The sequence below is a fragment of the Falco biarmicus genome, chromosome 5 (genome assembly GCF_023638135.1).
Source record: "Falco biarmicus isolate bFalBia1 chromosome 5, bFalBia1.pri, whole genome shotgun sequence".
Taxonomy (NCBI): Eukaryota; Metazoa; Chordata; class Aves; order Falconiformes; family Falconidae; genus Falco; species Falco biarmicus.
This window is the reverse complement of record NC_079292.1, coordinates 22,141,845-22,158,467: the sequence shown is the minus strand read 5'-3', so window position 1 is coordinate 22,158,467 and position 16,623 is coordinate 22,141,845. Positions and strand designations below refer to the sequence as shown.

Genomic DNA, 16,623 nt, shown 5'->3' with positions numbered 1-16,623 from the left:
TCTGCAGGGAGAAATTGGTGTTGGAGCAGCTGGCCCAAGAGGTCCTCGCGGACTGCCTGGCCCTCGGGTAGGTCCCTCCATAAATGTTTCTGGCTTGGCTTCTTGCAGCCTACCCTCTTTTGGAGGCAGCTTTATACCATCACCTCCTTAAAGGCACCTGTCTTAAAAGATGTCTAAAGCGCTGGTTTCAGAGCCGTCTAATTTTTCACCAGCCAGATTTGGAGGTGATGTACACTGCTATGCCCAGCTGGAGCCGGTGCTGACCAGACTCTGCCCGCAGGTTGCAGTTAGCATCCCCTCCATAATTAGATACTCTCAAGGATTGCAGGTCACACTGGCCAGCTGCATGACCAAGTCAATCCTGCCCCACGGACTGTATTGGCTGTGCTCTCACTGGCTAGATGGGAGCACTGAAGGCAATACCTACACCCCTACATTGGTGAGGAACCACCTCAGTTTTGTATGCTTTGGGGATGCTACCCACAAGCTCATTCCTCCAGAAATCTGCATCCAGTTCTTTTATCCTCGTTCCCTTCTTCCCTCCTGTTGTCCTGGCAGAAGGAAACCAGCCCCCACCATCCTTGGGGCAGCAACGTTCACTTTTCCTCATGCTGCTGAGAAGTTTTTGTCTCCTTCCGGCAAAGAATCCAGGGAGATCCTCTTAAGTCATAATCAGAGACCATGTTTCAATTTGCTGCTTCTGTGGCTGTTCCACAAATAAATTATTATTTATTATAATAATAAAAAAAAGATTTTATGTTGCAATCCATTTAGACAAACTCCCCATCTGCCAGCAGAACTGTTCAATGAGGCCCCTGAGACAAAACACTTAATGAGAATGTCAACAGCTGGGAAAGGTCTGGGGTAAACCTCGCTCAAGCTTCATTATCTGAAGGAAATGATGAAATAATGTTTCTGCTCTTCTGACTCCAGCATAAATCTAAAGTGAATCACAGAATCTCAAATTACATTGGCTTTATATGAGAGATCTAAATTTGGCCTCACAGGTTGATGCCTAAGTCTAGGCATCTTAAAGACAAGTAAGTCTTGTAGGATCTACCTAGGGAAGTCATAAAAGGACTTCACAGACCCACCAGCACAGCTATCCTTCATAGCAATGCTTATAAGGAGCTAATAGCACGCTTAAAGGAGGCTCAGAACAAGGCCTGCGGCATCTGGCTACCATACCTGGGCGTGAAGATAAGCCTCACATTGGTCTCCAAAGATACAAGTTAGCATTGAGCAGTTGACTGGTGGCCTCTTCCTTCTGAAAGTTAATGGTATGAGTTCCAGGTAAATTCCTGGATGCCTTAATTTATTGTGGTGAGTCCTGCTGAAATCATATTCAGCAACAAGTTACGAATGTGCAGAAAAGCTGCTGAGCCCTCTAATCAGGGGAAAGAAATATCTCTGTCTCAAAAACATCTCAGACCTCTGTCCCTTGCTGCCCATGCCTTCATTGGATGTAAGTACATCGTGGGGAGGGACACAGCAGGGCATCCAGCCTCAGATGGCTTCTTCTGAGCTATTCCTACCAGGGCGTATCTATACATAAACAGAGGAAGAGACAACTTTTTGGAGTGATTTATATCATGCTAAATCAGGTGCAGATCATCTTGGAAATGCCTGATTCTCTCAGAGACTAAGGAGAAGCTGAAGCCTGAAGCTTTGATATGACCACAGCATTATTCTCTAAACACTGCAATTTCTACCTGCAGTGACATGTGTGTGATCTCAAGCCCTTTAGGCTCTTTGATCCAGATCCATAGGAGCATTAAGACACCTAATCCTGATGGAGGTATAAATGAAGAGGTTGGACATCTCCTTCAAGGATCTGGGCTTCTGCATGCTTAATTCCTGTTGTTCCCAGTGGGATGGTTTGCAGAGTTGGGACTATGCATGCTGGATTTCTCTTTGGTCATGGCCATCATTACCCATCCCCATCCTAACAGGGTGATGAGGGCATCGTGGGAGTCCGGGGCCCTGCTGGCGTGATGGTGAGTCTTAAAATAGCACAGAGGGCATATTTTACAGCACAGACAACAGTGGACCCAGGGCTGGCAATATCCCCATGAGTGATGGAAAAAATAAAAGAGGTTGATGCTTTCAGTGGGAAATAGAGACAATTTGGGGAACGTGAATTCTGATGTCATGTTGGGATGAGTGAGTGTAAATCCTGCAGGCAGCTGTGAGACATAAGGTGTCACGCAGAGCTCAATTGCTTTATCCTCTTGTCCATTTGGCTGACGCATCTGCAGGCTGCTTTTGAAGTCCTCCTGAACTATCACTCCCTCTCTGCTCTTCTTTGTCAGGTCTGCTTGTCTACATGAATTTCAGGGTCTTGTTCTGTTGTAAATTCCCTTTTCACTGACAGGGGACTGAGTCAGGGGAGATGCAAATCACAGCCGGTATTTTGACAAACACCTTTTTATTTATTAGGCTGTTATCTGTTATGTTGGAATGAATCTGTCATTACAAACAGGATGGGCCTTCATGAAGTTCCTCACAAGGCCAAGGGTGGTCGCAGTACCAGGTTTCACCCTGGGATCTCATCTCTGAAAGGCTAATTCTCAGTAAGACTGGCCTTTACACCACGAGGGCTTGCAAGATGATGTGTCCCAGTGGTCAAAGCAGCAGTGCAAGGCACAGGGGGATGGCGAAGCCCAGTTTTTGTACCCTTTGGGAAATATCTGTACTCTATCTTCTCCTCGCCCATCCTGTCCATGTTCATCCCTGTGAAGAGCTGCCAGTTCTACAGGTGGAAGGTGCCACCTCTCTGCATATTCAGGGGAGGTCGTTGGTCCCCAGTTTTGCAAATAGGTTACACCTGGGGTGACCACCATGGCTTTTCAGCTCTCCAGGTGTGGTTCCCATCCTGGCTCTGTCTCCAGGGGCTCTGACCTTCCCTGGGGAACATCTGGGGATCCCCATCACCTCCACCTAGGAGGAGCCCTCTGGGAGCAACCGTTCACATACACTCTCTGAGAGGTGGGGGTTGCTTCTCATTAATGTTAAAGGTATGAAAATCATGGCACATGGCTTGCAAAATGGGGGAGGTTGGCTAAATTTATACATCTGCCAAGACATCCTGAGTTGTGCCCAAGAACCAATGGTGGGCAGAAGCTTATGGCTAAATTTTCTCTTTGATGAGTGTGATTCACTTCTCAAATTGCTATTAGGGGGAGAGAAAGGAGAGTAGAGGCTCCTGTGCAGGTCCTACCAGCAGCTTCTCCATGGTGCAGCCTGCCCATGGAGGCAGCTCTGCCTTTGAGTGGAAGCTGCTCTTTCCTAACACCTTCCCTCTGCTAGTATTTACCTTCATGTGTCATTTTATGTTCTTTCAGGGTCTAAAAGGCTTCCCGGGTGTGAAAGGTGAAAGAGTAAGCAACAGTCATCTTATCTACACAGTGCCTTGGAGGAAAGCACCATTGTGGGGAGCCTTTCTCTGCAGCAGCCCACACTGCTGATGCCCCTGTTAAAACATCAGGGACAGTCCCAGCATCTTCTGGGAGCAGACTGGGAGGGGACCTCCATCAGTGTGTGGAAGTGTGAAGTGGCATTAGCAGCCCCTTGTAATGGCTGGGCTGAAATGAGGGTGCATGTTGTCTTTATGCATGCCTAGGTCTTTTTGGAAGGAAGTTTTGGAGTTTGGACAGAAGAGGACCCCTGATATGCTCTGGCTCATCCCCAGCTGTGCAGGGCTAGGGAGCAGATGTCCTGCAGCATCAGCAGGACAATGACTGCCCAGCATACAGCACATGCTTTTTCATTTGCATCCGTGAGCAGGAGTCCCCTTGGTCTCCTGCTACATCCCACTTGCAACCCTTGGGAAGTGCAGTACTGAGAACTGCACCCCAGATGTCAGGGATGTGCAATGGGACAGCAGGGGAGAGATCCACAACCAGCTTTGCCATTCAGAAATTCAAGTGCAGTTGTAAAGCCTGCCTCTGCTCTCCTGTCCTCACCTGGTCCTTGCAGCCCCCACCTTCTCCTGCTGTCACCACACCAGTCGAGCACTAGAGAAGATTATGAGATGCCATCAGGAATGAGTCCTACCCTTCAACCTCATGTACCATGCCTATTATAAAAAACTTCCGGGAGTAGCTACTGTTTCATACACTCTCAGTAAAGCATGTCAGATTTGAGGTTGAAATTTGGGAAATCCTGTATTATACAGGATGCCATTCCACCCTAAATGTAGTGTAGGCACATCCCTGCAGCACGGAGATGCTGCGTGCCATTGGGAGGTCAAAATCCAGCAATGGCTCCACATTGTGAATGTGCTGAGCATGGAGTCAGGCAAACCCCTTCAGTCCTCTGGGTCTTTATTATTTGTCAATGTAACAAATTCTAGTAGTATGCAATCTCCTGTGGTAAGCTAATGATTTTGCAGAGTGCCCAGAGGAACTGACTTCCAGCTGTAATAGATCTTAGTGGCTTGGAGTGTGAATCAGTGGGCTGAGAAGCACAAGAAGAGCGTGTAAAAAGGGAATCACTCACTATCTTTTTTTCTTTCCTTTGCACAGGGTGATCGGGGACTTCTGGGACCCAAGGGAGAAAGAGTAAGGACATTTCAGATTGTGACTTTCTGGGGCATATAGGGTAAAAGGCTTTCAGGATTTTATAGTTGCCAGTGAGCAGATGGACAGTTATTTAAATGAGTCAGTGATCTTACAAGGTAGAGGCTTAAACGGTAAAAAATATTTACATGTGTTTTCAGATGTCTGGAGTCTTAGTGATTTTATAGGATTCATATTGTTACATGTGGGTGAGTGTAGCCCACCCAGCATGGAGCACTGAGCAAGGTTCCCAGATGATGGGGTGCAAATGCCTTTCATTGAAGAGGACTTTAAATCCTACTTTCAATCCATGGTGTTATGTGCAGTGTCATCCATGTGCCTGGATCAAGATCCCATTGCCAATGAAATCTCGAGAATTTGAGGCTCAGGGCCTCATGTCTGCTTCTCTGTGTCCCTGCTCAGGTGTCCAGCCATCCCAGGGTGACATTTCTACTTCTGTCTAACAGAAGTTTCTCTTGTTGCAACTTGTCCTTTCACCGTGTGCCTCCAAAAGCCTGGATCCATCCTCATTATATTATACACCTATGTAGGTAGTGGAAAACAACATGTAGATGCCCCTCTCCTTCTCAGGGGTCTCCACCAGTTTCAATCTGCTTTGTTGATGCCATCCTTGCACTGAACACACAGCTCCAAGTTATGAGCTTGCATGATAGTTTTGACGGGATCCTACAAAACAACAAAAAGAGTCATTTTGGCAACTATTTGCTGGGGCACAAAAATGCCTCCTGTGAATTAAGGGAGGAAGAAAATTTCCACTGATTTTGGTATAACCAGCTCACCCCAAAGCATACTGTAATCTTAAGAAGACTGAGCTGGCTCATAGCAGGTAATGTGAAAATAACTCCCTGAGCGCTTCTGGAAAATGCACAGAAAATGCTGAACCTCTGCCCAGTGTTTTGTTAACTTCCTTCCTGGCTGGAATGGCTTGTTAGAAAATGAGTTTTAGAAAACCTACATGACGATTCTGCTTTTGAGTCATGCAGTATTAAATGATTAAGGCTGATTTGTCTCTGAGGAAGCTACTTTCAAAGGGGACTCGCATCAGAGACGAATCAATTCTTAATCTGCTTCGTGAAGAGGCCCCAAAACACTTGCCAAGCTGAAGGAATATGTAATGCATTTTCCAAAGAATACCTTAATAAAATATAAGATGGAGTGTGAGATAAAACAGAAGGGGGGTTGGGATAATTGGCTTGGGTTTGTTCTACACAATTGCGGCTTAACTTTCTTTCTAATACTCCCTTGATCAATACAGGAGTAACTGCGTGAATCCCAGGGCATGTGCTATGTACTGGATTAAACTACAGGATCTTTATCCTCCCTTTTGTTCCCAAAATTGATTGGGCCCCATCTCGTCTCTGTTAGAGACCCTCCAGAGTAAGGAGGGTATATTAAGCCAGAATTTGATCAGAGTCCTATGGTGGCATTTGGATAAACTGCAAAAGATCATCAAAGTTTGGGCAATATTTATTGATGCACGGTTGTTAAGACTCCAGCAGCAAGGCACAGTCACCCTGAAAAGGGATATTTGCAACACTGAAGAGAGCTGGTGTAAAGGAAGTCCTTTACAAATGGGCTGCAGTTGCCCATTAGAAGGTGGCTTCAGCCCTGTTCCCTCCGAACTATGGACAGCATCACCACTTTAAAGACACAACCATTGCTTTGTCAGAGCAGAGCCATTTCTTGTATGGGAATAACCTTGTCACAGCTTCTTCATCTTCTGAGGAGCGAAATGTCCCTCCTCAGCTGCTGAGCTGGTAAATAGACTTGGCATGGATGTGTCCATGGGGTTACTGCATGTCTGTAGCTACTGGCTCTCTCAGGGTGACAGTTTGGGGGTCTGACCCTCCAAAAACTACCTCTGAGGGATACCCTAAGTGCCACTCCTCTCCTTCAGCTCCAACTCCATGTCCATAAATCAGGACACCATGATGTGAATGTTCATCATCCAGCTTGTAGTTTAAGATGACTAACCTTAACAATTAATGCTGTGCTGTGGAACATAGGTGCCTTCCCCAGCACATGGACCACCGTTTGGGAAATGCTTACCTTTATTGCAGATGTGTGAATTGCTATTTTGCCCATCCTAGCAGGTGCGGTTCCATCCAGTGGAACCCATGTGTTCATTTATCACCAGGTGTCTACATCTCTCTGTGTATCCTTTCTCTAGGGTGAGCCCAGGACTATTTTTGGACCTCAGGGCTATAAAGGCAGTAAAGGCGATCTTGTGAGTTTGGTTCTTACTGACTTTTTACGCTGTCCCTTCCCCACTGCTGGTCACATCAGCACTGAGCAGTGCTTGGGACAGGCTCTGAGAACCAGCACTTTGGTCCAGAGCCAGTGGCTGAGAGCTGAGTCCTTCTAGAAGAGACACAATCCACTAATTTCTGTCTTACCTTTCAGGGTGAACAGGGCCTGCCAGGTTTTGACGGAGACAAAGGCGAGAAGGGAGAGGATGGGCCTGTAGGAGAAAAGGTATGAACTTCCTGATGGGACTGAGAGAGACAGCAAAAAGTCACTGGTTGTGTGAGGCAGGGACTGATGTCTCTGCATCCTCCCTTCCCCTGTGCCTGCTGGAAAACATGGTACAAGGACACGCTCACCCAGCTCCCACAGAAAGGGAAAGGAGGATGCTGGGCTGGGGCTTGGGAACATGAAACACATCCAGTTTACCAGATGTCAATTCTGTAGTTTTGGGACCAGGTCTGCAGTACAGGACTGCTCTGGGAAAAGTGACCATTCAATTACTGCAGCACTGTAAGAGTCCCACATCTCCCTCTCCCTCCAGGAACTGGCCGTGCTACTTCACAGCCTGCAGCTCTTGTGACATTCTTGTTAAGGCTTGTTTGGCTCCTCTCTTCCTCTTCTTCACACAGGGCTGTTGCCTGGGTGGTGGCAGAGTGAGTCGCCTGCTCCTCTGCCTTTGGTCTTTGAGAGTGCCCTGTGGAGGTCTCAGGTCTCAACCCATCACCACACCACTGGGAGGAATCACATAACTCTCCCACTCTCAGACTGTGTCACAGATAAACCTCCATGTACTAATCACAACTATTTTCACATAATGCTTTTTGCTCCAAAAGTCTGACCCAGGACGGGGACTTTGCTGAATAAATATAGGTATCTACAAAAGTAGCATCCCTGTCTGACCTAGACATCCAGCTCCTGTTAGTTCCCAAGGGAACCTGTATATCAGTGTAGTTCAAGGTGAGAATTGCCTGGCCCAAAGTGGGCCTCTCCCTTGTGAAGAGGCAATTTGTGTCCTTACCACGACTGACTGCACTGATTCGGTCCCCAGCGACTGTAAAGGAAACTCATGGAGATGCTCGCATGGGTGGTCCCTGGTTTTTTAAGTCAAATGAAAGCCCATACATGATATATGTCAGACTGCGTTCTAATAAAAAATAATGAATAAGCATCTCCTAAAGCAAGAACACCTCTTGGCCAAATATCTGAATGACTTTGGACAGAGCCTCAGAGTAGTATCTCCACCAACAGTAAGTCCAGCAGGGTCTTGTATGTGAGTGTTTGCAAGGAGGCAGCTCATCCAGAGGCTTTAAGACCATTTTCTGCTTGTTTTTCTTCAGTCCCCATCACTGGGCACCAACTCTTTTACAGGACAGTTCCCTGAGGCTTCTGCCAAGCCATTCTGCAGCTGATGGTGTTCTTCCCTAGCACTGCCTGCCACACAGACCTTTGGGTTCCCTGGGGCTGAGGTCTGCTATAGAAATGGTGCTTTTTGTCATCCTCTCTGCCCCCTCCATGGGTTCTTCTGCTGACCTCTCTCAGGTGGGGACACTTCAAGAGCAGTAGGTACTCAAAATATATTTGACAGGGATTTTAAAATTTTAGGGAGTCAAAGGTGAAGCTGGCTCCAAGGGAGTGATGGGGCTTTTTGGAACAAGAGGACCAGTGGGACAGAAGGTGAGTACAGTAAGCACTTATACTAAGGCATTCCCTGCAAGAACTGATGTGTAAAATCCCGTCACAGTTTTCTCACAGAATGTAATTCTGCATTCCCTCTCCAAAACTGCTGATTGAAATGTTATGAGGCTACCAGAGAGCAGAAGTAGCTGTGCTTTTCCAGGAGACCTCTGAAGAGTTCTCCCATTTTGTAAAGCAACAGAATGCTCTGGCATCTTTCCTGGGCTAAAATAGCCAATAATGACCCACTGAAATATCAATATGGAGGCATGAGGGGTGAACTGCTTTCTAAGCTCCAGTTACAGTCAATGGAGATGTAAGGCTCCATTTGGGGTATCTAAAGGTCCCTTTGTCTCCTCTTCCACAGCTGTAGGTATCTCCTACAGCAATCCCCATTCCCAGGGGAAATGCAGCTCTTCACCATTGTAACTTGTCACCACTTTCCTTGCAGGGGGAGCCAGGAGAACCAGGCTTGCCAGGCTCTGCCGTGAGTTGGAGCATGTTTCTCTGCATTTGCAAGTCTTGGGCGTGGGGCTGGGTTTGCACTGCTGGTCCTCTCCTCACAGTCATGTGTGGGTCAAGGGGTGGGATGAGGCGGTGTTGGCTCGGTGCTACTCCACAAAGCTCACATTCAAAGAGGCTTTGCTGGAAAACCAGCCATGGGCATGGGGGACTACAGCCAGAGTATGTTTTAATAGGATGTTGCATTTTGCATTAAGGAACACATGAAATATGCATTTATTTATTCTTTTTTAATGCCTTTAGTGTATTAGGGGGCATTGCCAGACGTGAACAAATGATGTTTCATGTTCAAATGGCTTAAGAACGGTGACTAGAGGTTGTATATCCCATGAGAAAGGACTGGGCTACAAGTGGATATTCTCAGTGCTCAGTGGGTGCGTGTTCCTGGCCAGAGGGAAAACAGTTATGCTGGAGGACCTGGGTAATCTCTGAGTTCACCTGGTTTCCTGACAAATTGCAATTGGGAAAAAAAGAAAAGAAAAGAAAAGCAATTCTGGTATGCAAAAGTGTTTACATGCCTTTGAAATTCACTTTTTCACCTGGAAGAAACCCCCAGGTGAAAAACTTGGTCTCCAAGGTTGTCCAAAATGATAAAAAGTCCCTGCTGATTTCTTTTCATCAGGGAAAGGAAGGAATAGGAGGGGAGGGAACACCAAAAGGTGACTGGGACTTTTTCTCAGATCATGGGAATACAAACATGTTCAATTGTAATATGAAATATCAGTATTATCTTAAACTGTTCCCCAGTTATGCCTCTTTGTATATGTGTGAGTGATTCTCAGCACCTATCTGTTGCTGTGAAGTCTCCACAGCCATTCAGCACTGCGTGCTGATTACTGGTCACAGCTGTGTAACTATTTACAAGCCCATAATCCAGACTGGTAATTGCTCACTGAGAAAAAGGCCATCATTCAGTTAAGTATTTCAACCCCTGCCTCATTAAAAACAGCCTTCTGAGCGCTTTGCCAAAGCGATGAGGCTGCAACATGCTCTAAGATCTCAGCATCTGGGATCCCTACGCACAGGCATTGGATCGAGTGCATTTTTTAAATTTCCTTGTAATGAACACCTGAATCCATAGGTGACAACCAGCAGAAGTGAAGCAAAGGCATTTACTGAGGCTGCTGAGTGCAAAGTAAGCACAGCTGGACTCATCCTGGCCAGCAACTATCCAGTCATGGTTGGATGATGTGCTATTTTCTACTAGCACTTACCGGGATCAGCACATTACACAGTTAACTACCAGAAAGTGATATCTTGTCAACCAAAACTGGAAGAAAGAGAAGTAATCTTTCCTTTGAAATATTTAGGTATTCTGCTGGTGCAGGTTAGCATTATCTGTGCTGTGCTTGGAGCTAGGCTGAGATAATAGGGCTTGGGTCTGGTCCTTCATTAAGTTTCTAAAATTGCAGAAGTCACATTGGGGCCGGGGCCTTGCTGGAAGGGCCACGATATATGACATCCTGGGTGAAATTCATCTGACCTCAGGTTAGATGTCTGCCACGTTCATTTTCCATATCCAAGCAAGGCATGCTCAGGCTTGTTTTACTGGCAGCTTTAGGGTACTCTTAGAGCATGATTCTCGTCATCTATTTCAGACACCTGTGTTAGGACACAACACCCTGATGTGACTTGTTCTTCACAAACACAGGTTTCACTGTAGCTTCTAAGTGCTCACAGATACTTCACTATTTCCCCCAAGTTATTCTGAAGAGCTAGGCTAGGCTGTCTTATGTATCACTCCCCAAGTCCTTGTCTCCCCTTTTCCTGAAGACAGACACTACTTGATCCAGTCTACCTACACCCAGTCTGTCCTATGCAAAGTCTTAAAGGTAATGGCTAGCAGTTCTTATTCTCAGATCCCTCTAATTCCATCTTTCATATCCACAAATTGCTGCCAACTCGTTGCAAACATTTGTTCATCCCTTTCTGTCCTGCTGAATTCACTCTGGATAATTTAACCAGCTTGTAAAAAGTCTCATCCATTTACTTTCTTTGATTTGGAATTCTATAGGAGTTCCCAATCAAGTTGACAGCGTTTGTGTCTTCTCCCTGTAATCATTTCCCAGAGAATTTCAATGGATCTGGTTGACTTTACAACTGACCTCAAGGCAATGGGTGCATTCTTGATATTACTCCTCCTTTATCCTCTAAAAGTACTGCGTTCTTTTACATTGATATTCCTGCCGTGCTTCACCCTTCTAATATTAATATTGCGTTCTGTCTTATGCTTATTAAGTCATCATCTTGATCATGTATCAAGGCTTCCAGCTCCTCTTCTGTATTTCCCATGCTTTGTGCATTAACATACTGGCAGATTAATCCATTATTCTCACTAAAGCTCTATTATGAATACCCCTGTCCCCCTCTCTTGCCATTTTGGGTTTCCAGGATCTACGATTACCGATGTTTCTTGGCCCTCTCCATCCTGGTTTGCAGTCCTCCTCACTAGGTGTACAAGTTGGAGCTCAAAAAGCTTCTTCACCTCCTCTTCTGAGCTGAGCTCTATATTTGGCCAGCAGCCGGTGGATCCTTGCCCTCTAACTGAGGAAGCCAGGGTCTGTGTGGTAGCACCATCCACACAGCCGTGTGCCTATTCCTAGGGTGTTCAGCTTGCCTGGATGGTGGGAGACCCATCAGCTCCTTGGACCTTCTGATTTTGCACTCAGAACCACTTCTGATATGCTTCATTCTTGAATGCTTGCCAGAGCACATCTGCCAAAGCTTGTGCTGGAGCAGAGCCACCGGCATGTGACTGGGGGGATGGATGGGAGAAATCTAGGATTTTTCAGTCCACACTAATCACTGAGAGTGGTGGATTTCACAAGACATGAAAGCAAAACTGCACACCTGAAGACAAAGCAAAAAGTGAGAGCAAGTCAAAAGATTCTGGTTAACACTGGAACAATCAGATGCTAAATATGGACAGCCCAGGAAGGCTAATGGACACTCTTTTGTCACCGTTACACAGCACAATGCTACAGTCAAAACCAGACAGTAGTCTGCAAGGTCTGAAAGCTAAGTGATAATCAAGGCCTTATAACCTGGAGTATGGTAGGTGTGAGAATGGTTGTAAGCAGGAATTTGACTTTACTATAGATATCATTAAGAGCATAAGAGCTCTTGATATAGGTCACAGAATCACAGAATGGTAGAGTTTGGAAGGAACCTCTGGAGATCACCTAGTCCAACTCCCCGCTAAAGCAGGTTCTCCCAGAGCAGGTTGCAGAGTCTTGTCCAGGTGGGTTTTTAATGTCCCCAGAGAAGGAGACCCCACAGCCTCTCTGGGCAGCCTGGTCCCATGCTCTGTCACCCTCACAGTAAAGAAGTTCTCCCTCATATTCAGGTGGAGCTCCCTGTGCTGCAGTTTGTGCCCGTTGCCCCTTGTCATGTCGCTGGGCACCCCTGAAAAGAGCCTGGCCCCATCCTCTTGGCACTTGCCCTTAAGATGTTTGTAGACATTGATAACAGTGGTAGGTAGACAGCTCTGAAGAGGTACTGACGAGAAAGCCCTACCTCGCTCGTCAGCTGCATGGGGACTTAGGTGAACCTGTATGACATCCCAATTCTCCTGCCTGCTGAGCAGTGTACCATTTCAAGCCAGAGGAGAGGAAAGGTGAGGTGTGGGGGTCTGCCCTGGGCTTGACAACAGGCTCCCCTGGACACTCAGAGTGGAAAAAGCCATCTCCTAAGAAGTTTTTTTCCCTGGGGGTGTGTCTTGAGGTGTCCTGAACACTTCTGATGAGTCCAGGCTGGTCAAAGAGAAGTTACTCAGCCAGATCTTTTGGCCACAGGTGGAAGACTACCCAGAATACCTTAGAGTCTTTGCAGCAGGGTATCAGACTGACCCATCTCTGTGATGCAGTGCCTGAGAACAAATGCTCATCACAGCTGTGAGGACCAGTAGCAGCTCCAACATCAAGAAAGAATTTTTCAGGGAGGATGCTCAGGACTGCAGCAAATAATTGTGGGCAGGACAGTCTAGACAAAAGATTCAGCAGGGAAGGGAAAAAAACACAGATGAAACTCTGAGGTTGAGAGTCCCAGCTACTTCATATGCATCATCCCATCAAATATTGAACACTGAAGCCCACGAGGTCGAAAGCCTTGTAGCAGAGGTTGCAGCCTACACCATGGTTTGGAAATGCATTAGCCCTTTGCTGTGTGTCTTCAAGCAGATTGTTCCTTTCAGGGCACACCACTGGGGCAACGTTCCTACTGCTGGGTTTCACACTTTCCCAGGGTAACCCAGCTAATTCCCCAGCTCGTTCATCGGAGTGGAAATGATGAGCCTGGAGACAAGGCAGACTTCTCCCTGGCTTCAGCCCAAAGCTTCACCGGAATTTGTGCCTGGAAGCAAAGATCCTCAGCTCTCAAAAATGTTTTTGCGTCACAGCCAGCACTCAGGACTTATGACTAAGCCCCTGCATTGCCATGCCTTCGTAGTACCTGGTGTCTTTGCAGTTAAATGAAGCTTGTTCCAGCAACACTTTAATAACAGAACCAAATAGCAAGAGCCATTTCCAGTACTCCACCAGTAATTGCCTTTAAATTGCCATTGTACTAGCTTTTATTGCCCAGCCTTTATTTGCCTGGCAGAACACGGAATGTAAATCTAAGGGAACAAATTTCCATTCAGCTTCTTTCCCTTGCCTAGTGCTCAAATGTTTTCTTCTTCCCCTCTTTCTTTTTATTTGTTTTGTTTTGGTTTTTCCTCCTATGCCATCTTTTTCTTCTCCTGGGTGCAGATGGCCTTGAAAAGCATCAGCTTTCTGACCTGCTTCCCCTTCATGTCCCAGACTTGTTCTAAACTTTCTAGTCCATATGACAAAGCCTCTTCAGCACATGATGTGTAGGAGTCCACCTATGGTAAGATAAGACCCAGATCAAAAACTTGCTCATGTTTACTGGACCAAGTAGCATGGCTTAGACCAGGGGTCCTCAGACTTTTTAACCAGGGGGCTGGTGCGCGGATGAGGTGGCAGGCAGCCATCTGTGGCTGCTTGGTTTCAGGGGTGTGTGTCTGTAAATACGGGGGGCCGGATTCAGGACCCTGGGGGGCCGTATCCAGCCCGTGGGCTGTAGTTTGAGGACCCCTCGCTTAGACCCTGATACCTTTCAGCCTACCAGCACATATTAAGTCTTCCTAAAGCCACTTGGACTCCTTTCACGTCAAGAGCAGGCAAGAAGCATCTCATGATCTCAGGCAAACAGAATAGAGTTGGATACAGGCAGGTGGGGAAGCACAGGGAAACAAGGAAAGGTCTCTCCTTGACACAGGAGCCACTAAGGACAACTAAGAGAAATACTAAAGCTGACTGAGAAATCTCTAACTAGTGCCAGGTTCCTTCAGGATCAGGCAGTGCTCAAGTTCAAGCTTTTTAGCCGATCTCCTTGGATACAGGTGTATAAAACCCTGGCCAGATGGATCTGCACCCAGTTCAAAGCTATCTTAAAAACACCAGGCTCTTGAAGGTATCCTGGGCTTCTGAGATATAACCATCAAACCAAAAAGTTTATTACCCTCCAAGCAGGCAATTTGTCTTAGCAAACAGAGAAACTCTAGTTAGCTGGGGGTTTTATGGTCCATTTACTTCCTCAGATGGAACTTTATATTGATAGTGTCAATAAATAGCTACTATTAAATAAAGAGCTTGCTCAAGATGTTTGTGCCTGATAGTGTAGGCAGTGCTTGAAGAATGTTAACTTTACCTGATCCAGGCATGATCTGCAGAGCCATGGAGGAGCACCTGGTCAGCTTTCAAATACTTATTCTGAAATGTAAAATGTGCTGAGGCTTGGGGAGGGGTTTGAAGAAGCCACATGTTTCCCAGAGGAGGAGCTGAATTTTTATATCTGGGAATGTAAAATGTAATGGCTCTGTACTCACCATCTGACCCACCTTCAGGGGCAGCACCATCCCACCCATGTGTCTCTGGGATGTTTGCTTGTCACCATGGTCATTTTTGAAGTGTCTGTTCATCACAGAGAGGAGAAGTAATTAGAGAGGTGATGAGTCTGCTTGGCATACAAATCTGGTAGCTGATTTTTTAAATTTTTTTTTTAAGTAAATGTGTTTCCTTTCAACAACCCACTGCAAATTAATTGCAAGTATAACATGCCACTTGTTCATCTCCTGTTCTGCTTAAACAGGCAATTAATTTTCCTCCAAGTGAGCTGAGCCCTGTGCAATCAGTGTCTCAAGTGGGGATAAATCCTATTTAATCTCACATCCAGGTTCTGAAAACTGCCATCAAAATTGGCCAGAATGGATGAGTAGACTATGACAGCCTTGAAAAAAACAACAAAACCAACAAAAAACAAACAAAACAAAACAAAACAAAAAAACACTAAACAAACAAAAAAAAAAACCCCACAGGTATTTGTTTCCAGTAGCTTTTAGTTTGCTACCGAAACAGTGGGAGACCCCATGTAAAGAGGCCCCAGTGCTGGAGGTGGCTTCAATGTCCCATGCTGAGCTGAGCTGCAAGGTTGGCTCCACAAGCTGAGAACCTCTGAAGTGTGGCAAGAAGGTATCTTCTTGGAGGAGCAACTCAATCCAGCACTACCCACAAGTCTGGGCTGGATAAAAATCTCTCTTTGGCTCCCAGCTCTCCAAATGGGAGATCTCTGAACTGCAGTTGTGCGTAATCCCATGCCTGGATCTGCTCATTCATCAAACCAAATGTCACCACGCAGCACTGCTTTCCTTGACTGGTGGGTCTGAAACTGCAGATGCAGTGCCCAGGATTGTGCATCCCTCTAAGTCACTCACAGTGTATGCTACCTGCTTAATGCCCTTGCTCCTGTTTGCAACCACAGCCATCACCACCTAAATTTTCTTGGCCCAAGACTACTATTTAGCTGCTGTATGCCTCTATTTCCCAAGCTGTAATTATAAATAAATCAACTCACAGGTTGCATTTGTAAGTGGCTTACAAACCCATGAGGAATGGGCGCTAAATCCCAGCTTCAGGTCATATTGCTAGCCCTAGGGTAGCTTCTAGCCTCAGACTGCAGGAACATGCAACCTGGGCTCTTGCTATTGAGTTTTGATCCTAATGACTGTCCTCAGCCACCTTCCCTGCAAGAGCTGACACAGAAATTAATTTTTCTCTTTTCTTTGGCAGGGTGCAGCAGGTCTCAATGGGAAGAACGGAAACAAGGGAGCCAAAGGTGACAGAGGTCTTCAGGGGCAGAAGGGGAAGCCAGTGAGTAACAGGGAAGGATGTGGTTTGACTGGCAAGTAGGAGGCTCTGTGCCTTTTTTGACCCCAAGATCATTTCTCCTCACACACCCTGCATGCCTCATTACTGGAGTTAGGTTCTTGCTCAGGGTAAGATGAAATCACTCCCTAAACCTCCTGGAGAAGTCTCTAATGCACATTCTGGCCTGATCTTTAGGACAAGCGATTCTCTGGATGCCAGCAGAGAATCTGTCCGTGTCACTAAGAACAGAATCCTAAGTTTTCCCATGTTTTTCAGCATGAGTTTTCCTTTGTTATTTACCAAGGCCCAAATTTCAGGTTCCTTCACATACCAAGTCCAGTTCTCTCAATGCTGACCTGTCTGATGGAGATAGCAGGGAACAAAGCAATCAT

General features: G+C 46.3%; 1 protein-coding gene across 1 annotated transcript in view; it reads left to right on the top strand.

The window, feature by feature from the left end:
* LOC130149750 (collagen alpha-1(VII) chain-like) overlaps nucleotides 1-16,623 on the top strand; it is a 116,274-nt gene that overhangs the window by 82,265 nt on the left and 17,386 nt on the right. The window contains exons 69-77 of the mRNA XM_056339721.1: nucleotides 8-67; nucleotides 1,953-1,997; nucleotides 3,345-3,380; nucleotides 4,527-4,562; nucleotides 6,751-6,807; nucleotides 6,984-7,055; nucleotides 8,430-8,501; nucleotides 8,953-8,988; nucleotides 16,154-16,234. Of these exons, the coding sequence (XP_056195696.1) occupies nucleotides 8-67; nucleotides 1,953-1,997; nucleotides 3,345-3,380; nucleotides 4,527-4,562; nucleotides 6,751-6,807; nucleotides 6,984-7,055; nucleotides 8,430-8,501; nucleotides 8,953-8,988; nucleotides 16,154-16,234 (495 nt within the window). The remainder of the gene's footprint in view (nucleotides 1-7; nucleotides 68-1,952; nucleotides 1,998-3,344; nucleotides 3,381-4,526; nucleotides 4,563-6,750; nucleotides 6,808-6,983; nucleotides 7,056-8,429; nucleotides 8,502-8,952; nucleotides 8,989-16,153; nucleotides 16,235-16,623) is intronic.